At 41.8% G+C, this 27511-nt stretch overlaps 1 protein-coding gene across 1 annotated transcript in view; it reads right to left on the minus strand.

Moving 5' to 3' along the window:
- CDC40 (cell division cycle 40) overlaps positions 1-27511 on the minus strand; it is a 62342-nt gene that overhangs the window by 18174 nt on the left and 16657 nt on the right. The window contains exons 2-5 of the mRNA XM_089530575.1: positions 26754-26840; positions 22559-22688; positions 3854-3937; positions 2589-2728 (exon numbers count right to left, since the gene is read on the minus strand). Of these exons, the coding sequence (XP_089386701.1) occupies positions 2589-2728; positions 3854-3937; positions 22559-22688; positions 26754-26840 (441 nt within the window). The remainder of the gene's footprint in view (positions 1-2588; positions 2729-3853; positions 3938-22558; positions 22689-26753; positions 26841-27511) is intronic.

Raw genomic sequence — 27511 nt, forward strand, 5'->3', positions numbered from 1 at the left:
CAGTGTGTGCTAGCTCACAACACTGAACATACATTTGGATGCAGAATGTGAGAGCTTTCAACGCTAACAATTGTGCACTGCCTTTGCTGGATGAAACAGAAGAGTGAAAACATGCTATCATCTTAATTTATTAAAAGAAATATAGTTGTTGTCCCTGGATAGGTTTCAGTGACAATTCATAATTTCTTACTAACTAAATGCTGGTTCCAATGTACTAGGTGAATTAGGTCTGCAACTCTTGTCTTACCAACAATTTCATCAGGTTAAATCGCTGGCAAGCCACCATATCTAAGTATCAATTTCCTAGTTGCAATGCAGAGGTAATACTGGTCTGTCTTGTAGAGATGTTGCCAGGTTTATAAGATTATTATTATCATTATCATTATCATTATCATTATCATCATCATCATCATCATCATCCTTTATTTAAGAAAGCGCTGTAAATTTACACAGCGCTGTACATACAAACTTTTTAAGTAGATGGTTCCCTGCCCTCGGGCTTACAATCTAAAAAGACATGACACAGGAGGAGAAGGGAGTGGTAGAGGGAAAGGGTAAGAGGTCCAGCTGTTCCTCTCTACCTCCAAGGCCTGGACCAAGGCAGATGGACTGGAGGGAGGGCTTGACTTCATAATGGATGGTTAATCTTCTTCCAGGGAAAATACATACTCTCAAGTAGGATAATGCATATACAGTACATAGCAATACACTCTTACCTCGGGATACGAATGCGCCGGGATACGAAATTTTCGGGTTACGAAAAAAATAAAATAAAAAATATTTCCGGGTTACGAAGGTTATTCCGGGTTACGAATAACCTTTTGGTGCTTTTCGGCGCTATTTCGCACCAAATCGCGGCTTCTCTCCATTAGCGCCTATGGCTTTCTCGGCTTACGAAGACTTCCGGGTTACGAAAATGGCGGCGGAACGGATTAATTTCGTAACCCGAGGTAAGAGTGTACAGGAAATGGTTCGATAAACAGGCACCAAAAGAACATCAAATAGTAAGCGACAATTATGCAATGCCTGGGAAGGCTTCTCTGAACAGGATGGTTTTCAACTCCGTTTTGAAGCTGGTTAAAGAAGTGATGGCTCTTGCTTGTGGGGGAAGAAGGTTCCAGGAGTGAGGGGCAGCAAGTGAAAAGGGGCGAATCCGGGATATGGCAGAGGAAATCCTGGGCTGAGACAGCAGACTTTGACTACCAGAACGGAGGGACCGAGTGGGAAGATGAGGAGAAAGAAGGTCTGATAAGTAAGGAGAGGCCAGTCCATGGAGGGCTTTAAATGTTGACAGCAGGAGCTTATACTGAATGCGGAAAGGGAGGGGGAGCCAGTGAAGGGATGCCAACACAGGAGAGATGTGGTCAGAACGGTGGGTGGAAGTGATAATGCGTGCAACTGAATGCTGGACAGAGATTAAAGAACGGAGGTGAGAGAGAGGAAGCCTAGCCAGGAGGACGTTACAGTAATCAAGTCGTGAGATCACTAGGGCATGGACCAAGATCTTGGCAGTAGAGGCGGAGAGATATGGTCGGATTTTGGCAATGTTATATAAAAAGAATCTACAAGCCTTGGCTGTGGTCTGGATCTGAGGGATACACGACAGAGAAGAATCAAAGATAAAACCAAGACTGCGGGCTTGCTGGACTGGTTGAACAGAAATGTTGTCCACAGAGACAGAAAAGGAGTGTTGAAGGGTGGGCTTAGGAGGAAAGACAAGAAGCTCAGTCTTGGACATGTTGAGCTTCAAATGCCGATGGCGCATCCACTGCGAGACAGCTGTGAGACATGATGAAACCTGCTGTTCAAGCCTTGGAGAAAGGTCAGGGGTGGAAAGATATAACTGGGTGTCATCGGCATACAGATGGTAGGAAAAACCAAAAGAGCTAATGAGTTTTCCTAAGGACAGTGTGTAGGGAGAAAACAGAAGGGGACCCAGAACAGAGCCCTGATAATAGTCAGCACATGCTCTGGAAACCCAAATATACTACACAAATGCTAAAGTCAGGATCCCAAATGGCAACATTTGGAACAAAGTGCATAATGGGATTTGAGGACATGGCACTGAATTCAATCTTATGGTTGTTCTGTTTCTTAGGGTTTTTTAAACAGGATTAGCTCATCTGTGGCTAAAAACCAAGTAAAACTAGATTCAAAGGGTTAGATCCTGACTTCTCCTCTGCAAATGGAAAAATAATTTCCCACTGCAAAAGAGATTCCCATCCAATTGAGGTTTTCTGCTAGAGAAAAAGAGGGAAAAAGCAATTTTCACCCCTCTGAAATAGATTTCTGAGGGCACAAGGAGCTGAATGGAAAACTGCCAAAAATGGCATGATGCATGTTTTATAGGCTGGTTTTACCATTTAAGTGTACTGAATTCTGTTCTGACTTGTGATGTAGAAGAATAAACTTATGATTCTGGTAAAGGGGCTTTTCAAAATCCATTTCTTTTCAACCCTGTCCCCAACATGCCTGACCAGGGAATCCCCTAGGCACCATTCTCTGCAACAGAAAGGAAAAGAAAAAAAAACAGGTTGGGATTACTACTACTGCTGTTAAATTTGGCAGGAAAAACAAGAAGTGCTCACTTCTGAAGGCTTTGCAACATCCTTTTCATCAACATATTTTGCCCATGGTCCCAAGAAGCCATCAATATTAGATGCGTCATTTTCTTTGAATTTCTTCCTTTTCTCCATTTTCTTTTGCCCTGTTTCAAACACAGTTAAACCTGTGGACAGTCACAGAAAATTATATACAGATTGGTAGGCAATATTTTATTTTCATTACACTGTATTCTTCCAGCCTCTGAACTGTTTCATAATAATAGTAGTAACCTGCTGAATTAGCAGGAAATGGTGTTTTAGAGAGAGGGTGCTTTTAACAGACAAATACCCCATCCCACAAGGAAAAATAATCTCATGCAGAATGAATAAATGTCAATTAACGAGGAAACATATTAAGGTGGCACAACATGTGGCCTGCATGCAGCTTGCCAGATGTTTCTGCCTCTCCTCTGCCCAGGTTCTTGCTGCCATTACCAAAGTAACATTTTCCCCACTATCTTGCTGAAATTTAGTGATTCAGTAGGGATTGGTTGGTGTCACCCCATCAGTGGGTTGGAGGGCAGCAATGCAGTCCCACAATCCCCAGATGTTGCCAGCCCTGTAAGAGACCCAGTCAATTTACTCTACATGCATACTCTTTACTGTCCGTAACTCTCCACAGTTTTATTAAAAAAACCTATGCTTAGGATATTGCTGTTCTAACATTAATTGTTTAAAAGCACCTCATTAAGCATGTTGCTAGCTGTTGTTGTGTGCCTCCAAGTCATTTCTGACTTATGGCGACCGTAAGGAACCCTGGGCTCCAGCATCATAGTCCAATGCTCAGATCACTACAACATGCTGAATCTTGCATTAAGTATACCAAAATGCTTGTCCCCAGAAAGTTATATTCAATTTTAAACATATTTTGTGCAATATTTTTCCTACTAAAACAATTAATAGGCATTACTCATTACTTTATGAAGGAGCAGAGAACAGACTGTAATTTTTAAACACAAACATACACACACACACACACACACACACACACACACTCTCTGCAGCCCTAAATACCCTAAAGGCACCAGATTCCATCTGATCTTGGAAGCTAAGCAGAGTCAGCCCAGGTTAATATTTGAATGGAAGACTGCCAATGAATACCAGCTGCTTTAGCCTATATTTCAGGGGAAGGAACTGGCAAAACCACCTCTGAATATTCCTTACCTAAGAAAACCCTATGAAATTCAGGGGGTTGCCATAACTCAAACAGGCAACTTGAAGGTACATCCAAATACACAAATATTCATTACCTTGATTTTTTTCCGCTTCCTCAACAGATCCAATATATTTAGTAGAAACTTCATAATTATCTATTGAGGGATCCAAAGCATACCCTGCAGAAAGATACAAACATAACATTTTCAGATTCTTCTCTTACAGAGTAGTATTATTGCTTAAACTCCTGTCACCAACTCTCAAAATACCTTTGCTTTCAGAACACATCCAACATACTTCAGATTTTAAGGTAATAATCTTACAGTTAATGTGACTACAATATGGACTTTTAATTTCCACTGCTTTTTATGGAAGTTGAGATACAAGATCATTATAACTACGCTTTGTACTTGAAATACCTTATGTAAATGCAGAACCACATGCTGCTGTTGTCCTATCTACATTTGACTAAATTGATTATTCAGTCCCTTATAGCCAACAAAGCATAAAGGGTTTGTAGCCAATCTAGTGGATTTAAGCAGCCTGTAAAACAACTGATTGTATCGGAAGAACTACAGTGCCAGTCTTGAATGATAGTAAAATTTATACTCCCCTGCTTTAAAAAAGATTTCTTGGCTTTTTCTTGGATTAGTCTACATTTGTTTCACGTGCCAGATGAAAAAGACGTGCATATATTTGTTCTGCATCCTTTGCCCAAGTGTTCTGGGCTTTCAAGGATATTTCCATAGAGACTGAAAGACACTATTTTATTTTAACTCATCCCCTTCCTCCCCCCAACCATCCTCTACAAGCACAAATTCTCTTCAAACCTCTTCAGGGCGACATAGGGCATCTGAATATGTGAACATATTCACAATGAACATTAATCCTACCTACAAACACTGCAAATTCAAAATCTGCAACTCATTTGTATGTGAGGACTAACTTTGTATTGTACTTGAGCTAGATGCCTATGTTTTAAAAAACCTAGCAATTATCAAATAGTTACTTTACAATAAACCTGAAAATTGTTCACATCTTGCTATCTAGAACAGGCAAGATGGCATGATGTTGCAGCAAACCAGGAGTACTCTGGACAAAAGACCTGAAGGCTGAGGAACCACCAAAGTGGACTCTGGTCCCAGGTCTCAGTCCTGAGCTCGTTACAGCTGATACCGGGGAGCCAGCTCAACCTGAGCCTCACACCTCAGGGCTGGCCAGACTCAACAACCATCAGTCAGTGAACCCTTACACCCCACACGTGGCCATTAGTTGCACCTCCAATGTCAGTGGTCAAGAGCAGGTTAGAATCCACAGTACATTCACTGCATCACTAACACAGGACATACCAGCCTCTACTGCTGGACAGACCCAGCACCTTGAAAACCTGTTTGCTATGCCTGTGACAACATTGGCATCTGATATTGGCTGCAGTACTGGCACAGCCACCTAATTCTGTGCTCTGCAGCTACTGAAGCCAATATGCCAGTGCCAAGAGAGTGTCAGGCAGGAGCTCTTAGATAGCTAACGAAGTGTTAGTCTAAAGATCACCGAGTTGTCCCTTAAGACTTCTTATTTGGTGAAAAGGAATGAAGCCTAGAGGAGGTAGTCCTGGCCAGCAGTATAAACGGCCTCAGTTCCACTCCAGTTGTTGTTGGAGCAAGGTGTTCAATAGCAGGTATACTTGCTGCCTACTCTGTAAACTCTCACCACCACAGGTAAAGCCTTCTGCTAGGTCACTTGCTACAAAGCTTAGGGTTAGATATCATCCCTTAGTTCCACAGTTCTTGGGGTCTATCTTTTCTTGAGGCAGACCACACTACACAGAAGCATCTTCAAATATATCATATTTAGTATTTTTAGGACTGGATAAGCTGGAAGAGACTAGAAGGGCTATCTAATTGCACCCTCTGCCATGCAGCAACATACAACTGAAGTACTTTTGAAAGGTGTCCATCCAACTTCTGTTTAAAGACTTCCAAAAAGGAGGTTCTACCACTATTTGTGGAAGTCTGTACTACTGTTGAACAGATCTTAGAGTCAAGGCCTTCTTCCTAACATTTTGGCAGAATTTCTTTCCTTATAATTTGAAATTATTGGTTCTTGTTCCAGTCTTTGGAGCAGAAGAAAACAAGCTCAGCTTCATCTTCTACACAACATCTCTTCAGATATTTAAAGATAGCCATGTCACTTCACAGCCTTCTGTTCTACAAGCTAAACATACCCAACTCCCTAAAATGTGCTTCACAAGGCTTAGTTTCCAGACCTTCTCTGGACACGTTCTAGCTTATCATTTTTCTTTTTGAACTGTGATGGCCAAACTGGACACAGTATTCTAGGTGAGGTATGACCAATGCAGAATAGAGTGGCACTAATTCCCTTGGTCTGGACACTATAGTCTTGTTGATCCATCCTAGAATTGCACTGGTTTTTTTGCCTGCTACATTACACTGCTGACTCATGTTTAGCCTGTTGTCTATGAAGACCTCTGAACCTTTTACTGTAAATACTCATATATAATCTAGAAATTTTAGTTTAAAACTGGGTCAACTGATCAATGGAAGTACTAAACAACGGGCCAATGGAAGTACTATACTTTAACTCTTATTAAAAAATGGGACCATTCCTTTCTCTGAGTAGAGTAGTGAAAGGCAAGAGTTTAGTCTGTGCCTGGAGCAATTAAAAGAAACACTGAGCCCCCCTCTCTTTCCTCCATGGCTGATACTGTCCTTTTTTTAATGCCTGGGAGAGAAAATAGCGGTGACAGCTTTTGAGCACTTCTCCTCAAAGGAGTACCAAGAGGAATAGAGCTATGAAGGATCTGAATAAGACATTTGTGTATGTTTGCAAGATTTTTTGGGTTAAAATCAGGCAAAGTTATCACATTAAAGTTAAAGGTTGAAATCACTGCTATTGCAGTGGCCATTTTCTTTGCTTTGCCTTTTCATCCTTTTTGACATATGCATAATTTCTTAGCCTCTCCTGTGCCTTACTGTCTCCCCCACATATTGCACAGCCACCATTTACTGTAGTTCCCACCTTATCCATCCAGCCTTGGGTAAGCTCAAACAGTTATGCCTGCCAGAGTTTGGTAAGTTCTTTGGCATTTTTTCCTTTGCTTCGTCCTTTACATCCTTCATTATATGCTCCTAGGGTTTTACCCTTGACTTATCCATGGGTCATATTCAAATCCATAATTTCCCTGCTTCTAAACCTGCCCTTGATTTGTACATGAGGTTGATTTATAGTCAAACATATATGGTAATCTGCATTGTTTTCAAGCTATGTGTCACTTATGTTAAGTTCGTGCATTTTAGCTTTCCTGCCTAGATGTAGCACCTTACATTTATCTCTGTTGCAATTCATTTTACTGGCTTTTCAGACTGTCTGGCACTGTACTAGTCACTTTTCTCCAGGATGAAAATCAACCATTGGTGAGCACTCTAGCTTTGGTTGGTCAACCAATTATAAATCCACCAGACAGTTGTGCTGTCTAGCCGACAGTTCACTTTACTTGGTTGCAGAGAAGACGACAAAAACTACACCATGTATGTACTGACATATGCCACCATCAGGCTGATTCTGGAAATCTTTATTTTTGATATACTGTGTTTAGAGACATGAATGCGTCATTAAGATGGATAGGTTATAAAGTGTTAGCTAGTCTGTACACATTCAGGAAAATGCAGCATTTGTTATTCTGAGTAATTCACAGAGATAATTTTCAGGAGTGCCTACTATTTCAGGATGTTTCCAAGTGATTAACTAGTTGTTAACTGTAATTCGGTAACAAACATTTTAAGCAGATTTACAAAATAGCCAGTGACACCAAAATTCTGAGGTAGACCAATCTGTAATCTCTAGAATATGTATTATTTAAATCAACAGATACACTTCACATATTCTGTTTGTTCTTTGGATTTTTTTTGTTCGTTTTAAAACAAGAGAAGCATAAATGTTTGTTATCACCGTAAGATATATTTACCAGCGTATAAGACGACCCCCAACTTTTAAGATGAAAATATAGACTTTAGCATATACTCACCGTATAAGGCTTCCCTCCTCCTGAGTAGTGTGGCAGCCGGCCATGCACGCGCACACCAGCTTCAAGGGGCCTCCGGAGGCCCCTTAGAAGCCGGCGCGTGTGCGCACGGCCGGCTCCTTTGCACTGTTAGCTAGTTTAGGCGTTCTCACTTTGCTTTCAGCAAGCATGAACTGGTTTAACAGCATTCCCAGTCTGGTTTTTAAAGCTGAACATAGCAGGATGTTCTTCAATCTGCTATACTTAATGAAAGATAAATCTGTCTGATTATTTACAATCAGCCTCAGCACACTATACTTTGGCTCCAAGTAATGTTATCTGAGTAAGCTAAAAGTCAGAGTACAAGACTAAACAGTGGAACTGATCCTAACAGAGTTGTTAATTTAATACACTCATCCTTGCACATTCACTGAGGTTAGGGGCACATGATACCCGTGAATATGGAAAAACCGCAAATAACAAAAACTATGTTTTTACCTGAGAATACCTCTCTAAGAATCTCTAGGTCCTCCAGTGCAACTCTGTGGTCAACATCTGCCAGACACTGACCACAGAATTATGCTGGAGGAGCTACAAATGCCTAGTGGAGTGTTCTCTCTAGGAATCTCTAGGTCCTTCAGTGCAACTTTTCGTTAAAGTTGACCACAGAGTTGCGCTGGAGGACCTAGATATTCCTAGAGAGAATGAATTAATAAAATCCGTGAATAATCAAACTTGCAAAAGTCAAAGCCGCAAATGTGGAGGGGCAAATATACAACTCCCTTGTTTAATATGGTGCTGAGAAAACCAGAGCTTTTCAAGATGTTACTGGATTCTTAATTCCCATCAGCCCCACCCACCCTAGTTAATAGTGAGGGATGATTAACACCTGGAGGGTGATATAATCCTCTTGCGGTAATAGTTTCTGGGTGTAAACTGCACCCCACTCACTTGACCTTTTCCACTGGCCATTAACAAAACCTAGACTTTTACTATTTCATATATTTGGTCATTATACTTGTCAAAAAATTTTTTTAGTTTTCCATACAAATAATAATTCAACATTTTTAAACTGAACATTTTTACTATGAGTGCCTTCACATGGCATAATTAAGCCAATTTTACAGTGGATTCCTTTCTACAGTTTCTCTTTAAATGAGGCAGAAATGCTAATTTGGATGTATGTCAGAATCAATACAGCAGCTTATTTGTCCGCCCAGTGTACTGATGCCATCTCCGGGACTTTATTTGCTTAGCAGTTGTTCCCTCAGACCAAGTGATCATGAATGGAGTCACTGGGTGAGAGTTAATCTTCAGTGGGAACCGTGTTTTGTCCAGCCAAACTGGGTTTTGTTCCGCATCTTTTCCTTATGAAAAGGACTTTGAACAATTCTTACTTTATGCTGAGAATGTGAAAGAGATTCTTATCTTTCCTTCTGACAGGGACTTCCAAATGCAGCTGTAAGGGGGAAACCTGTCACTTTATAACAGACCTCTTTTTATGTGGCTGGCTTCAAACTTTATTCCTAGTGACAAATAATTAGGTGCACATAAATAAAAAATTGTCCCGTTCACATATCTCAGTCAATGAGTTGTGTATTTGAATAAAATTAAAGATTAACACTGACTGTAGTCGTTTCATGTGTTTACACACTGAGGAACTGCTTGCTTTCTCAGTGACAACACAACCGCCTTTGCTGTATTGAGGATACAAGCACAAAATTGCCATTGGGAGGTTACAAGCAAGCCCTTTAAAACTGGAATTGCAAAAGATGATGTGAGTGGGTTCCTTCATGTCCTTATTTATTTATTATATTTATTTGTATCCCACTCTTTCCCCAGAACTGGGACTCAGAGAAGCTTCACAACATTAAAAACAGTACAATTAAAAACACAGAAAAAAGCACACTAAAAAGGAATTAAATTATTACAACATTAAAACAGAGTTATTAAAAGAATAAAACACATTTTAAAAGGAGACTATATATATATATATATATATATATATATATATATATATATATAAACTGTATCAAACTTTTTTGAAATGGTACAATATCCCAGCCTGTCCTTTTTAAAAGCCTGTGTGAACAGGTAGGTATTAACCTACCAGCACAAGGCCACCAAAGAGGGAACCATTATGATCTCCCTGGGCAGGGAGTTCCAGAGTCTAGGGGCAGCCACTGAGAAGGCTCTCTCTTGCATCCCCACCAACTGCACTTGGGATGGAGTTGGGGCAGAGAAGGGCCTCTCCAGAGGATCTCAGAGTTCAGCTGGTTCATACAAGGAACTTCCTGATTTCATATAAAAGATAGCTGGTGTGGTGTGGTGGTTTGTATATTGGACTAACTCGAGATCAGGATTTGAATCCCCATTTGGGCAAGGAAACTCACTGGGTGACCTTGGCTAAGTCACACTCTCACAACCTCAGAGGAAGACAACTCCCCTCTGAAAAAATCTGGGCAATAAAACCCTGTGATAGGTTTGCCTTAGCGTCATTATAAGTTGGAAAAGACTGGAAGGCGCCCAAAACCAAACAGTAAATATAGATGAGATCCACACAGGTAACTAGATGGCCCTTGTGGTCTCTTCCAACTCTGTGATTCTATGTGCCTGATAATAAGCATAATTCTTTTCAACAATAAGCAATCTATAAAAGGTATCATCTGCAACAACCCTGACCAGCCTGAATCCTGACAATGACAGCTGAATGGTTTCTTTCCAAACAGAACCACAGAGAGTCTATTTAAACAAAGGTCAAACACAGGGTAGAACAATACACAGCCAGCATGAAATTGGCTCCAGTCCTTCAGCAGTTACATTCTTTGCGTACAGGTAGCAGAAAAATGTTTTATAATTGGGCAGACTAGAGAAAGAGAACAATGCTCTCCCTCTGATTCCTGAACATCACCTTTCATCCCCAGCCTCTCTGACATCAAGACACTTCTTTAGTGCTTGCCAGCAGAGAGCCTACCAACTAAATGGCATCTTTAACAGAAAGGACGTAAGCTGTTTTAGTACTGTAGGTATAACAAGAGGGTACAGACATCTTTCAACTAATCAGAATAAGTTTTACCTGAGTGAAATAAAAATGCCAAACTATCTCATCTCACTTTTTCTAGGTTGAGAAAGGGTGTACATATTTAAAACTGTAATGTGCAAGAGCAAGTAGATAAAGGATTTGGGGGTAAATTCAATGTTCTGGTGGTGGCTGTTAACCTTCCCCTCCATATTAGTCCTTTCCACTGCCCAAAATCCTGCTCCAGAAAGTTTCTAAGCCCACCATAGATAGTTGGGAGGCACACAGGGGGCTGGTTGTAGGGTTGCTGACCACTGCAGGGATTTCCTGTCGCCTCCAAATTCCACTGGAATCTGTTGTTCCATTAGTGAAAATGGGATACTGCTCAGTTTTATCTCTCATTTCTCCAGCTATGCTCTGTGATATTTTATGTTAACATCAGGACAATCAGCTATTAGCACATTAATGGTATTCCACAAAGATGGGCCTGGAAAACAGCCTAAGAATGGATGAACTAAATTTATTAGTCCCTGTTGTTTTTGCTGCCAATGTCTTAGTTTATTTCATTGCTCTCATGTAAATGAACAATGGTGCCTTTGTCTTTTTCTAGCAACATTTTAAGCATGAAGCACATTCCTGTGCCGGAAAGCTTGCATTCTTGAAGGCAGAGGACAACATGACCTTTTTGCAACCTAGGAAAGTTTTTACACCGTGGGCATGGAGGCAGGAACTCTTTGGCACATCCCATTTATCATCAAAAATTAGAGGAAAAGTAGTCTAATTACCAATAGTTAATTTTTTTCACTTCCACAGCAATATACAAGATTTTTCTTTTTGAAAAAGTATATGGTTGTTAATGCAACAAATGGCTCTCTTTTAAAAATGGATTTAGAACAGAACTTGAGAGCAGGCAAGTCCAAAAGGTTCTAAATTTTCTGTAAAACTATACTTCTTCCACTGAGGTAGAATTCAGAGACATAGCCATGTTAGTCTGGAACCTTTGAGACTAATTGTATAGAAGAAGATGAAGCACAGACTTTCATAGATTTGGCCTACTTCCTAGATGCATGGGGCCATGCATCTGAGGAAGTAGAGCAGTTCTATGAAAGTTTATGCTACAACTTCTTCTACACAGTTAAGTCTCAAAGGTGCTGCAAGATCCCTTTGTATAGTTCTTCCAATCAGTCCTGGCCATGAGAATGGGTCAGGAACATAAAAATTTCCTTCTACCACATCCCATTAAATCAGTATTGCCTACACGACTGCTACCTAATGATTTGATGTGGGGGACTGGCATTTTTTGTCCAATTGGCCAAGGACTATCGCCACATTCATGTCCATTGGCTACAATGGTTTCTTTCTGATGACACCCAAATAGTCTTCTCTGTGTCTCCAACTGATGCGGTGTCTAAGGACGGCATCTCTTCGCTCAATGCCTGTCTGGAGTCGGTAATGGGCTGGATGAGGGAAAACAGACTCAGCCTGAATCCAGAGAAAACGGAAGTACTTGTGATAGGCTCCCCCGGTCCCAGGAAGGAAGTTTGTCCACCTGTCCTGAATGGGGTTACACTCCCCGTGAAGGACACAGTTCGCAGTCTGGGGGTGCTTCTGGACTCATCGCTTCACCAGACTTCTCAGGTGGATGCGACAGTTAGAGGCGCCTGTTATCAGCTTCGGCTGATACGCCAGCTGCGACCCTACCTGGGCCGGGGGGACCTTGAAACAGTGGTACATGCACTGGTAACCTCTTGCCTTGATTTCTGTAATGCGCTCTACATGGGGCAACCCTTGTACCATACTCGGAAGCTACAATTGGTTCAGAATATGGCAGCAAGGCTGGTCACTGGTAGCTCCAGGGCCAGCCATATAACACCTATATTGAAAGATCTGCATTGGCTGCCTATCCGCTTCTGGGCACAATACAAGGTGTTGGTTGTTACCTATAAAGCCCTAAATGGCTTGGGCCCAGAGTACTTGGAGGACCGCCTCTTCCCATATAATCCGCCCCGCACTCTCAGGTCAGGAGGGAGACAACTTCTGAGAGTTCCTAAGGTTAGATACACAGTGTCTGCGTATAGGGCCTTTTCTGTTTCAGCCCCCCGGACTTGGAACTCTCTTCCTGACGAGCTCCGCTCGGCCCCCTCCCTTGAGTCTTTCAAGAAAAATCTTAAGACTTATCTCTTCCGCCAAGCTTTCCCCCACATGTCCTAATTGTTATCTTCTCCTGTGTTTTGTGACTGTTTTTATTGAATGTTTACTGTTTTTCACTGGTTTTAATTATTATGATTGAATGATGGTTTTTAATGATGTATTGTACTGTTTTAATATGGGGGGATTGTTGCTGTTACAATTTGTATTTTACTATGTTGTAAACCGCCATGATCGAAGGAACGGCGGTATATAAATAAAGTCCCATTCTCATTCATTCATTCATTTCTTTCCTGAAAACCGTTTAAGAAACAACAGCCAATGGCTAAGGAACTCACACTAGTCCACACACCACCACTTCAGATAGCACTGGTTTAAATTAAACAGCAGTGGTTCCTTGGTGTTTCAGATGGGGTGTTTTCTCTGCCCTATCTGTAAATGCTGAGGGGCTTATTTAGGATCTTCTGCATGTAAACCATCAGCTTGGACCTTTCCCCACAGAGAATAAAATACTATTTCTTCATTTTCTTTACCTTTAGCCTACCCAGTTGCCATGAATTGCCTACTATATATGATGGCTTAAACAACAACACAAGGCTCATGGGACTGACATAAATAATCCCTCTAGATTCCAGTTTTTTATTCTGCAAAAATTAAAATGCACTTCTCTCAATTAGCACTTTTTGCTTAGGAGTGGCCCCCAAAAGATACCTCCGCTTGTGAATTTTGGATTATCTGAAGAGATGCTCCTCATTTACAAGTGTTACTGATGTGAAAATCCTATTCAATGACTTTACAGAGTACATTTTCAGTAAAAACTGCAGAGATACTAAACAGCCAAATACCATGATTGCCACATTCTTCAAACAAGTAATCAAGCTGTTTGTTTAAAAAAATTCTTAATGTCAGAAATGAAATCACAATACAAACATATCACTAGAAGCACTCTTCATGCTATAGCCATCACCTGAATTAGCAACATTACCATTCCACTTTCTTTTCCAGAACTTCACAAAGAAAATACATCAGATTAACTCTACTCCTGGATACCAAAAGGAATGTGTTGTTTCTAGACTCAAAAGCAATTTCTCCTATACTTATGCTATATACTTATTTACTGCACAAAACTACAGGATGGCTACAACATTGATCAAACTCATGTTTTGGGGATGGAGGCATTATATTCTCATTTGAACTGTGAACATGGTTACTCTCATGTTGGATGAATAATTGGGTGGAAGCAATTCCCTTATCTGGAATTCCAAAATCCAAAATATTCCAAAATCCAAAACTTTTTAAATGGATTGTTGACATAGTGATACCTTTGCTTTCTGACTGTTCAGTCCAAACCCAGCCACAAAAGGAGAGGATTCTATCCACTCTTTTCTCTGCCCTGTTTGGGACCGTGGCAGCGGCTGGCCTCAGGACCACAGCATCTGGTCGCTGCAGTCTTGCAGTGATACGAACGTTGGTACTTACCCGTGATACGTTCATTTTCAGCAGACAAGGGTCCTAACATCCTGTATTCTGGGTTAAGCTCCTCCTATTCGCTCCTGTAGGCAGGGACAATAAACAAAAGACCGCCCCCTATATAGGGAGGAGCTAGCCCCCCTGAGCCTCAGTTAATAACAAGCCAAGCGAGTAGTAAATCAAGGAACTGAACAGCTAAGGGTTAACTAGAACACCTTAGAAAAACTAGTTAAGAACATACAAGAACTCAGAAAACCAATCCAGCAATAAGAAGAACAAGGCAGGTCTCCCAAAAGCAGGGTCGGAGGCCGCAGGCAGCACCCGGGTGGGCAGGATGTTAGGACCCTCGTCTGCTGGAAATGAACGTATCACGGGTAAGTACCAATGTTTGTTTTCCCAGCAGATAGGGTCCTAACCTCCTGTATTCTGGGATTTACAAAAGCCCTCTTGAACTGGGAGGGAAGTGCTGCTAGGAGACTGTGACCCCCGACACAATTTGTTGGAGGACTCTCCTTCGAAATGACACCTCAGCAGACTCAGACATGTCCAGTTTGTAATGTCTTATGAAGGTCGAATGTGACTTCCATGTGGCCGCCCTGCAAATTTCTGACAGGGAGGCGCTAGTGATCAGGGCCGCAGAGGTTGATGCACTCCTGGTTGAGTGCACCATCATCCCCTTGGGTGGAGTGAGATCAAGAGTTTGGTAGCTCTCTTGAATACAAGACCTGATCCACCTACTCAGAGTCGAGACCGATACCTTGTGGCCCAAAGAACCCGGGCGAAAGGAAATGAACAACGCCTCGGATGACCTGAAGGTTGCAGTCCTCTTGATGTAGATTTTGAGGGCTCTGCGCACATCCAATGTGTGCCCGGTCTTTTCCAAGCCTTTCTAAGGATTGGGGCAGAATGAAGGCAGGAGAATGTCCTGTGACACATGAAAGGCTGAGCTGACCTTAGGCACGAAGGTAGGGGTCTGGACGAAGGCACACTGAGTCTGGCCTAAAATATACAAGTCTTTACGTACCAACAGGGTCCCCAGAGCTGACACCCGTCTGGTGGAGGTAATGGCTGTGAGGAGGATGACCTTGAGGGAGAGTTGTTTGAGGAAGGCCTCCCGAAGGGACTTGCTCGGCCCAACTGTCAGAGCCTTTAAGACCGTGTTCACGTCCCAAGTTGGAAAACGATGTCTGGTGGGCTGGGCCCTGTTGGAAACTCCCCTCAACAGCCTCTTAATGTGAGTATGGCTGCCATTCTAGCTGTTCTCTTATGGAGCAAAACCGACGTGATGGCAGACACCTGCCTTATAATCATGTTGGGTCTAAGTCCCTTTTTAATGCCATCTTGGATGGACTGTAGCAGGTCAGCCACTGAAAACCTGAAACAGTCGATGAGAACTTGTCTAAAAGGTGGATTATGGTGGATTATGTGATCAATCAGAATAGAACCTGATCCAATCTGGACCTATGGCAGCTTCCACTCTATCACTGATCACCTTGTCAACTGGGTATAGCAATGAAGGTGATATTAAGATGATTTCACTTGTAGCAATTAAGACTTACCACTCTGAAAGAGGAATGTTAATGTCTGACCACCAACTAATACTTCAAAACAATGTGCAGTTCTTTACTGGAACATCTGTGTACCTGTGTAAAATAAGACTAATTCCATGGTTAGGCAAGGGAGACATTGGATTAACCTTTATCTCGCAGACATTGGTGAGTCCATGCAGAAGTGTGGATGCACTCTGTGTTAACAGGGCATGTGGTCAGAATTAAGTCTGATTTCATCTGAGGATTAACTTGTCTAGAGGCTTCAAAAATCACCCCAACTCCATGTAGCAGACTATCATCAACCTGTATGAAGGCTGAGGGGTCTCCCGGCTGAATGAACTGCTGATTAAGGAGTCATGAAATGGGAACAGAGGGCTTGGCAAGGATAGCCCTCTGGTATCTAATTTCGAGGAGAGAATTTTTTCCACAAAAAGGATCTGTCAAAGGAAAACAAACCTAAATTTTAAATGGTATGTACTGGAGTTGGATTCAGGGCTTTGCATGGATACCAAATCCCTGGAAGCTCAAGTCACACAAAATATAATGGCATAGTAAAATGGAATCTCCTATAGAAAATAGTAAAATCACAGTTTGCTGTTGTTTTTCTGTTTCTGTTTTTTGCTTTTTTTGTTTTTGTTTTTTGGAATACACACACACACACACACACACACAAGCTGTGGGCATATAGTTGGCTGGTGTAAGTCTCTATATGGAGCTGTATGGTATATTAAATCTGAGCACATGTGCTAGCAGAAAACAAGGCATAGGCACTAGGAAGTCCATTTTCCCAGCCTCAGAAGGTAGTGGACAACGGTATTGTTTGGACCAGACCTTGGCATGAAAACCCAGTCAGGGATAAGACACTCACCCACACAGCAGCTAACCTTATAACAATAAAATCATAGAATCATGGAGTTGGATGAGACCACAAGGGCCATCAAGTCCAACCTCCTGCCATGCAGGAAATCACAATCAAAGCATGCCCAACAGTATGCAAAGGAATCTTGTAGCACCCTGAGACCACTAAAAGAAAGAGATTGGCAGCATGAACCTTCATGGCCTTGAGCTCAATTCATCATATGCATGATAGACCTTGTACAATAGGTCTTCCAAGCCAGGCAGCAGTTGAATGGCAAACACATCAGCAGGCATTCTTATTTAAAATGTAACTATCTAGACAAGGTAAGAGGTAATTGTGATCTTTGTGGCGGACCCCTCAGGGCTCTGTAGGATGTCTGAATGGGATTTGTAGCAACCTCTTAGCAGAAAAACCTGATTATATTGTTTTAAAACACTCATGGGGGAAGGGGGGTTTGTCATGGGATGGAGAGGAGGCTGTCTGTATGTTTCTGATTAAGAATTTTTCTTAACCCCCCTATATTAGTGAGAACCATCTCATGGAAGAAACTGTGTTTTTTAGTTTCTTCCCTTTAACAGACATCTCTCCTATGAAAGAAGGGAAGGCAAGGGGAGCCACCTCTCCTGAGGCTAGCTGATTGAGGTTCCCTGTGTTTTATAACAGGAACATAACCCTTTTGCCACTAAAGTGGAGCTTGGTTGGTCACCTTAATCCACTATATCTATCACCTCATATAAGATGTTTTTACCAAAGATCCTCTATGCATGTAAGCACTAGAGGTCTGCTGAGTGACCAGAGGCCTTCTCCTTGCTTGAGTCACCCTGTTTATTAGCATTTAAATAAATCTGTATTGTTAAAGCTTATGCTCTTAATGAGAAGGGCTATGGCTGATACCAGTTTGCACAAGGGAAGGAGAACCATGTGCTCATCTTAGTCTGTTCCAGCTAAGGCAAAAGGCTCTGGCCCTAATGGAGGCAGGGATGGAGGCCCATGAGGAGGGAAGAAAAGTCATCATGTGGCTTTTATGGCTAGCCCTCTCCCTAGATAACTTAGTTTCCAGGCATCTCCTCTGCCCTGGTTAAAAGGACAGGGGGTGGGCAAAAACAGCACAACTCAAACCTCATGGTCTAATAGTAATAAAATGAACACGAGAAAAAGTTAACCAGTATCTCTTGTAAATCTGAGCCCCCAAATCTGTTGCTGTGGGGGCTCTCCCCTCCTTTATTTGACCCATTAAGGGAGGTTTCCTGGGCAGTAGCTTCTTCCAGGCACTGAGGAAACTGCTCTTAAGCTAGCAGTGACTGAAGACCATTTGTAACCATGGGTAGATAGCTGCATATGGCCTGTAGTGTAGCCCATTTTTTTTAATAATAATTAATTTGAGGTATTTATATCCCGCCCTTCAGCCCTAATGGCTATCAGGGCGGCTTACATTTATTATTATTTTTAACCAGACAGTTCCCTGCCCGCAGGCTTACAATCTAAAAGACACAACACAAAAGGAGAAGGGAATGGTGAGGGGGGAGGGGATCAGGTCCAGCATTCTTCTCTCCCTCTGAGGCCTGGACCAAGGCAGATGGACCGGAGGGAGGGCTCTGCTTCTTCCAGGCAGGCCTGGTGGAGCTCGCCTGCCTCTCTCCCCTTCAAGATGGTGGCTGAAGGGAGGGCTGGTCCTCTTTGAGGAAGGCAGTTGGAGCTCGCCTGCCTCTCTCTCCCAGATGGTGGCTGAAGGGAGGGCTGGTCCTCTTCGAGGAAGGCAGTTGGAGCTCACCTGCCTCTCTCTCCCAGATGGTGGCTGAAGGGAGGGCTGGTCCTCTTCGAGGAAGGCAGTTGGAGCTCACCTGCCTCTCTCTCCCAGATGGTGGCTGAAGGGAGGGCTGGTCCTCTTCGAGGAAGGCAGTTGGAGCTCACCTGCCTCTCTCTCCCAGATGGTGGCTGAAGGGAGGGCTGGTCCTCTTCGAGGAAGGCAGTTGGAGCTCACCTGCCTCTCTCTCCCAGATGGTGGCTGAAGGGAGGGCTGGTCCTCTTCGAGGAAGGCAGTTGGAGCTCGCCTGCCTCTCTCTCCCCATGTTTTATTTATGTTTGAAACAGCCCCAACTTCAAGCTTGGGTTTAGAAGCTTAGCCCTTTCAATCTCAGGCAGGCTTTATAGTAACCTGGCTGCATGATAGAAGCTGGCTTGGTCCTCAACTCCCTTACCACTTGCATAGGTAGCTGGGAAGAGCAGAGGGGCTGCTGTAGGACATGGCTCCACATTTACCTGAGGTATGTCTGTATCCTGAGAAAGGATAATCTCTGATGGAAAGGAGAGGCCAAGAGCTCAAGCTGCTCTCTCAGGAGTGCCACAGTTTGGGGCAGCCAAACCCAATTGGGGGTGAAGGGAACTCTCCACCCATGATATCCACAAGTGGTTTCCCCCTTTTTTGTTGTAATTTTTGAGGAGGGAACACAGGAGGATTTGTATCCATGTGCTCTCTCACAGAATCCTTGGGTTGGAAGAGACCCCAAGGGCCATCCAGTCCAACCCCATACTGCCATGCAGGAACTCTCAATCAAAGCATAACTGATAGATGGCCCTCCAGCCTCTGTTTAGAAGTGGGTGGCAGAGGTCATGCTCTCTTTGGGGAGGACATGAAGCCATTTTGTGCTTTTTTGTGGGATGCTCTGTGGCAGCCAAAAAATACCATTTTAGAGTTGGAAGCCTCAGCTCCTGCTGGGCCAAGTCCAGCTTCCTTTACAGCCATGCAGCTGTACAACATAGAGGAGGAGTCCTCTGCCTCCTTACACACCATGTCATTATAAGAATTCAAAAGGAATGTGCAGGAGCCCTGGCAACACCACCATGTGTTTCCCAGTCTGCAATAGGATCCCCCACACCTGTTGGGGTCCTGGGTGCCATTGGGGCCAGAGATGGGAAGGAAGGGGCAGACCAAGGGTTTATGCCCCCATCTGCCCTCCTGGCAGAGTCCCAAACCTTATGCTAGGCATAGTGCCTGCAATGGCCATGCTAGAGGCCTCATGGCAATGCCTGCCCCGAGCGAGGGCATTAGATCTGGCAAAGGGTCTTTGGTGGCTAGAGAGAGAGGGCCCCTGGTATTCATCCTTCTCCTGTGTCTTCTGGCTGGCTTGCCTCTCTGACCTTGGCCCTGTTTCAGGCTAGGCAGAGGTGATGCAGAGAAATCTTTTGCCATGGCTTTTGGCTGGCCTGTCCTCTGAACTCTGGCCCCAAATGGGCTGAGCAGAGATGCTGAGAAGGGAAGTTTCCATGACGTCTGGCCAGTTTCCTCACTGATCCCTGGCCTTAAACAGGCTGGGCAGAGGTGATGTGGAGAAAAAGAGACATGGAGGGGATAATAATAATTTGTTTTATTTATATACCGCTATTCCAAAGATCATAGCGGTGAACAGCAAGTAAGCTAATTAGCAAGTAAGCTACCCCTTACCATCTGTTCCCACAGCTCCCATGTGCTGCAATGCTGTTTGCAGAAATCTCCTGTTCTCCCACCATGAAAGGGGGGCAGCTTTGGAGGAGAGGGAGAGTCATTGGCAAAGCCAAGACCTTTCTCCAATCCTGGGAGCCCTTGCCATATTAAGTCTTTCTTCATGCTTCCAAGGCAGCAAGAGAAATGAAGAGAAGAAAAGGACTGGAGTGACTGTAGTGAAGAAGCTGCAGAGCAACAGCAAACACATCCCAATGGGTCTCCCTCTGAAGCCAGCTCCTTCTGTTGAGCTGGCAGACCCTGAGCTAGGGACACCTGGGTTAAGGATGGCCCTTCACCCATGCTCTTGGGGTCCTCTGCCATAGCCACCACCAAAGAAGGGGGGAAAGGCAGGAGAGAGGAGAAGAAGGGAAGGCCAAGAAAACTCTCAAACCGCTTTCGGAGAAAGGAAAAAACTTCGCTGGCTCGAAGAGACACATCCTGCTAGGAGCATAAGCAGGAACAAGACTGGGACCCAGGGGGGCTAGCTCCTCCCTATATAGGCTGGTCTTTTGTTTATTGTCCCTGCCTACAGGAGAGAATAGGAGGAGCTTAACCCAGAATACAGGAGGTTAGGACCCTGTCTGCTGGGAAATGGGATGGGAGCAGCCTCTGGCCGCTCCTTTTGCCCCATCTGCTCGAGGCCAAGATCTCAACCATAATACTAAATTTCTCTCTTGATTCTCATTTTTACAGTTAGAAGTAACCTTCATCACAAACTTGCTAACTAAACATATGCTAATAGTCTAATTAAAACATATTAATGACTCTTACATGCACACACAAACAAATTACATGAAAAAAGCAAGAAAATGTGTTTCAGTCTATGAATAACAACAGCCGAAGATGCGATCTCGTCACAGAACTAATGTGCATTTATTTAAACTGAGATTTAAAAAATGAAAAATTGAAAGCAAAAATAAGAAGTTAAAATTTAAACAAGCAAAAGTTAACCATGTGAAGGGTTAAGTGGTCTAGGCCTTTTGGTGCCTAGCCTAGAACCCCTTTCCTTTCTGCTATCTTTTTTGCTTTCCTGGAGTCTGTTTGAGGTGTAATACCTTGGTAAAGCACTGCATTGATCACCAAAGGGCAAGTGGATGCTATACAGCAATAACAATAGCAAGTACATTTCTATACCACTTACACATGTACTAAGCAGTTTACAAAGTGTAAACTAAGTGTTCCCAACAAGCTGGGTATTTATTTTAGCAACCTACAGAAGGATGCCAGGCTGAGTCGACCCAAAGCCAACGGCTGGTACTGAACTCACAACCTTGTGGTTTATTAGTGAGTGGCTGTGGTACAGGCATTTTATCACTGTGCCACCAGGGCTCCTATATAGGTGTGCATGTATATTTTAGGGCCAGTTATTAGTCAGAAGTGGAATAATAGCAAATGGAATTCATGCAAAACTTAAATTTTAATTTTATAAACTATGGTCTACCTTCGATCCAAAGAAGAGCAGATCCACTGAATCAATAAAACTCACAAAGAAATCAATTTATCAAAATTTCCACTGTTTCAACAGATTTGCAAGCTGAGACTAACAATTTACAAGTTGAGATCAACTTTGGTTTACAAGTTGAGACCAACATCTGGATTTAAGTGTAAGTGCTATGTGTGATTTAATTCTCAATCCTAATGTACTAATACAGCATTCTCAGCTTGGCACTAATACAGCAAAACTGATAATGTAAATTGATCTGAGTTGCTGACTAACATTTTTTAGATTTGCACCACTGTTCAAATGGTATATCAAAACAGCAGGGTTTTTTTGCCGGGGGGGGGGGGGGTATTTAAACTAGTGACTTAAACTGTGTTGTATCTTGGTGATTTAAATCACTCATATGTTCAATAAAAATTCACATTTTGGGGAAAAAATAGCAAGTAAAATAATGACCAACGAGAATATAGTAATTTAAAGCTATATGTTTTGCTTTTCCTGCCTATATTAGTAGCACAGGTATCGGCTTTCTCTGTGTCTTCTAATTAAAAAATAAAATAGTTCCAAGCTGTAACTGATTGTATACTGACCCATGCATAAAGACCAGTGGCCTTGAACACAGCACACCACGTGGATGGTACACTACTTAGTGGATTCCTCTTCTAGTCTCCCAAACTAGCTAATGTTTAGAGCAAATAAGAAGTCACATTTAAAGGTTTTGAAGAATTTGGAACTATATGAAGGCATGTCAACCACAAGCAAATCCAGCCCGTTTTTGAAAGAGTTAAAGGGGAAGAAATGTTTAGCTTACCATAAGTTGCAAATGTCCTTCTCTGTTGTTCAAACATGAAATCATTAATGTGTGCTGGTTCTGTGTATCCAGAAAGCATATTCCTTGGTGCAGCCATCTGCTGAGTCCTAAATGGATTCACTGGCCCAAACTGCATTAAAAATAACATAGTAACTGCAAGGATATTGACTGGACACTCATTAAGAATCACTTTACATATAGTATTTCACTTAACCGGATACAGGTATTTATTACATTTTCTCTGCCCTTTCTTCACATTGAAGACTGGCTCAAAGCCTTCAATGTGCTTAATAGCTAAAAGGCCATCTGAATCTCGAATGTGACATGGTAATCTGAAACTCTAACCTGGGTGTGGGAATTATACAGCACACCCAACCCAGCCAGCTAGGAGGAAAGCTGGGAGTTGCAATCCAGTAACATCTGGGCTGCAAATTTCTGAAGCCGTCACTATAGTCAACGGTGAGGAACGCTGGGAGTCACAGTCCGATAATCTCTGGAAGGTTGCATGATTTCAACTCCTGCTTTAATTGCTATAACGTGTAAGTTCCAATTCCCACCAGCCCCTGCCAACAAAAACAATGTCCCAGGATGATGAGCGCTGCAGTACATAAGCTGGAGGGTCATAGTTTGCCAGCCCCAATTAAATCTTTACTTCCTTCTGTATTAAGATCACATGCAGGTGCATCTTAGCATGTGCATAAAACAACACAAGTTTGTCATGGACTCTGAATTTGAGCACATTCACCAGAAGAGACATGACAAAGCTCTCGATAACTATCTAGTGAACAATCTGGAATGGGAAGGGAATTCTTTTCAAGGAAGAAATTTGTTTTGTTTTCAGACTCCTTTATTACATTAATACACTGGTTCTCAAACTTTGATCCTCCAGATGTTTTGGAGTTCAGTTCCCAAAATTACTGACCATTGACCAAGCTGACCGAGGCTTCTGAGAAATTAAATCTAAAATATTTGGAGGATCAAAGTTTGAGAATCACTGCATTAATATACAAACTGCACCAAAGCTATACAAAGCATTTTCCATGAATATATACATTTTTTCATTTGGGGAGCTTTTTGTTTATAAGTGATTGTACCATGAAAGCTTGACCAGAAGAGACAAACACACACACACACAAAAACAACAACAACAAAAAAAAACCCTGGCTTGGTGCAGATAAAGCTTTTCATGCTGTTCAACACTGTTAAAAAATTGGGCATGGTCCTCAAACTCAGAAATGTTCATTCCCTTCCTATTGACCATGATGTCACATTACGTCTGCACTACAATTAAAACTAACCTTTAGCTATCTTTAAATCAAGGATTTAGTGTTTGTTAATGCTGGTTAAACCTAATCCTGGTGAATGAGGCTCAGTGCAAAAACAATACTACTCTTGGATTAACAGTGAAAAGTGAAGGAGCAGTAAATCTGCATGACAGCAAAGAAGGAAAGAACATTTACACACACTGAGTGCTCCCTACCTCTTAATTATATAATGGGACTGATCCAGACTTGCTCCTCCATTCATGGAACAGAGATTCAGTAGATGCTCCCCACTGTAGGAACTAGTGGGGGTGGCAATTCTGGCCAATTCTTGTTATCTACTATTGTGTATCCTCTGCGATCATGGGCACCATTTCCAATACTGTTCTGGAGATTTCCTCAACCATTCACAGAAGATTTGGAGGGGCAAGTGGGAAGTTACAGAAGAAAGAGGGAAACCATAGAAATTACTTTCTCCACCCTCTGCCTATACCAGTTTTATTCTATGCCACTCTGGATGCAGGATTATTTGGCTTAGATCACCATGATTTAAGTACAGACATGATACTGGGGCATAGTTTTAGACTATGAAAAATCTCTATATCAGCACTTGTCTAATACCTTTGACTAAAGCTTCATACCTCAAAGGTGATATAAAGGCACTCAAGAATTCAAGCTCGGAGGGGACAACGGATTGCCCAGATACTGACCAAATGAAAAGAATATGCTCCTCATGAATTAACTACTGTCACTGATATGAGATAGTCAGGGATAGTATTCTAACTCACTCAAACACTGGAGTTTTTAGCACTGTATGAGACTACAGAAAAGCAACACATCCCAAAGCAACTGCTTACCTACACAGCAATCTTTTACATTTGACTGGTGGTAAGCCCCACTGAAGCTAATTGGGGCTGAATGAAATGAGACTTATTTCTGAGTAAAGACATGCTTAGGATTGCATTGGTAATAAAACTTCTCAGTATGTCATTTGCTCCTCCCAGCCCTCAAGAGATATCAGAAGCTCTTATTGCTGGGTGTATGGATTGTTGTTTTTTGCAGCACTCCCTTGACTCCTCACACTTTTAATACATGCTGAAATGTCACCAGCAATATTAATATATGTTCATTGTAACAAAGTTGATTAAAATCAGAGTACAACTGCATATGATTTAAAATTAATATACTCTTGCTTTAAGTTAGTTTTATCATAGATGACTGATTGGTTATACTTAGAAAAGCTGCCTCAAGTTCACAAAAATAACTTCCAGTTTTGGACAGTCACAATTTTAAGGTTTTGACTACTGTCTGAATTAAAACTGACTATATTATACTTCCATACGTGTTGTTTGTTCCTAAGGGGTTTTTCCCAGAGGAATATTCTATTTCAAGATTAAATTATTTTGACAAACCAGCTGTTTGACAGCTTTTACATAGCAGAATTATTAGTTGAGGGTCTGACTTTTGCAGATTTGATTATTCACAGATTATTCACTGCCACCTCCTTGCTGCCTGAATGCCATTTTTAATAGGGACTGCAAACCTTGTGGGACTGAGAGACTGCAAATGTGCTTGTAACTCCCTATTAAAAATGGCACAGGGCAGCAGCAGCAGCAGCAAGCCCACCAGCTACCTCGTATCTTGTGAAGGAACCCCGGCCTCACAGGCATCCATTGTGGGTTGAATCTCTGGACTGTACTTTTTGTGTGTGTTAAATATGATTGGGGGTGGTAGTGGTGGAGTTATTCATGTTTTTTCCACTTCTGTGAGGGTCCTGACCCCTTAACCCCAGTGAATGTGAAGGCTGACAGTATTCAACTTTTTTCCCCACCTACATCTAAGTGAAGTTTACTAGCCACCTCTTGTAAGACCTCTATCATTAAGATTTGTGAATTCAAAAGGGATGATGATTATAAGGATTTCTGTATTCTCAATCGCTGCTCTTATGTGCTAATAGAGAAAGATAAGGGTAGATTTCTGTATCTTATTATGCTATTGTACAAAATTAGAAAAACAAGTTACAGCATGCAGAAATGTAACACACTGATGTTACAACCAGTCCAATCAGTCTATGTCAAAGTTTTTGTGGACAGATATGAGAGGGGTCAGGATTTCTATTATCACACTGTATTTCAGGATATGGAGACCTTAGATTTCCTCAGTTATGAAGCAAACCATTGCAGGTATCAGCAAAAAATTCCTGCATTTCATATGGCCATGTGTTATATAAATAATCCAAATTTTCACCTTGACGTATTGCAAGATCTGACTTTGTACTGTCAGAAGAAGAAAAAAGGCAGTCTGTGGTATACCCACTAACTGTGCTACTGTATAAATGGAAAAGAAAGAAGGAAACATAACCACTGGCTATGAGACTATAAAGCTATGAATAATACATGTTTTCCTTTGACTCATCTTTTCTATTTCCTAGGCCAATTTAAAAAAAAAATCGTAGCATTTTGATCAGACCAAGGGATTTATTTTGAGATGTCCACTTCATGATTTAGGCCAGATGATTATACCAAGAGTTATCCTCATAAATTTTCAGTTCTAAGAAGCCTCATTATGCAAATGATGAAAGGAAGGGGAAATAAATGTTCACCAAGATATCTTACTCTGATTATTACTTCAAATTTGAGTTGTGTATTATGAAAAATCACTACTCTATTCCTGCTTTTTTGCAATTATTCATTAACTATGAAATGGGATTTCCAGTTCCATAAACCAAACTCTATTTCATAAAAACTGCCACGGCTATTTGATTATCATGAAATAAACTATACAGATACAAAATTCAATCCTTAAGCTTAAGGACTTACCATTAGTCATTCTTAAATACAAAAGTTGTCATTTTTAATACATGGTTCAATAGCTCAGGTTATTAAATACAGGATATGGAAACTATTCAAGTTAAAAAAAACTAGTTTGCTTACCTCAGGAGCAAACATGGTATCATAAGATGGGTTATACTGAACTTCCTTGGTAGCTGGATCAAGGTGAACTCCTGTTTCCACATCTTCCTAGAAAATTAATCAGAAATTGAATGGAAATATTTTTCTCTGATGTCACATTTTATTGCTTTAGTTGTTAGAGCAACTCCAAAATTTATAATTTTAAATTCCATGTTTTTACACTTACTCTTAAGACATTGCCACTTTTCTTTCTGATATGCTAAAGACCTCACATTGAGGAAGTTTCCTCTGCACAAGTGTTACATGAAACCCATCCCAAGAAAAAGTTACAGAACTTCGAATAAGATAACATTAAAAGATGTTGGTTCCAGAAAAATGAATTTTAAGTTCAGGAGTGCTCATTTATTCATTATTTATTATTTATCACACACACACCCTTTTTTTTTGCAAAGTAGCTTCTCCCAGATACACATGATGTTCTCCTTTCGAAATGCCCAGATCAAACCCAAAAGAGCCTAGCACGAAATTTCTACATGTTCTGGTTAGTGCAGAATGAAAGAAATATCAAACTGCAAAGACATTATTTCAGGTAACTCCTTTAGGTTTAGTGTAGTTATTGCCACTGCTACACCACTGTTGAATAAGGGAGCCTGGCCCCCATGTCTGAGCATTTCACTGTTTCTCCAGCATCATCCAAATCCTCCAAAAGCCAAATGCATCTTCAACAAAGAACAACTTTCCTATTCATGAAATGATAAAACTATTGCTTCAGAAATATG

This window comes from Sceloporus occidentalis, unplaced genomic scaffold (assembly GCF_023333645.1).
Source record: "Sceloporus occidentalis isolate IW3139 unplaced genomic scaffold, rSceOcc1.0.p SCAF_6, whole genome shotgun sequence".
Lineage (NCBI taxonomy): Eukaryota > Metazoa > Chordata > Lepidosauria > Squamata > Phrynosomatidae > Sceloporus > Sceloporus occidentalis.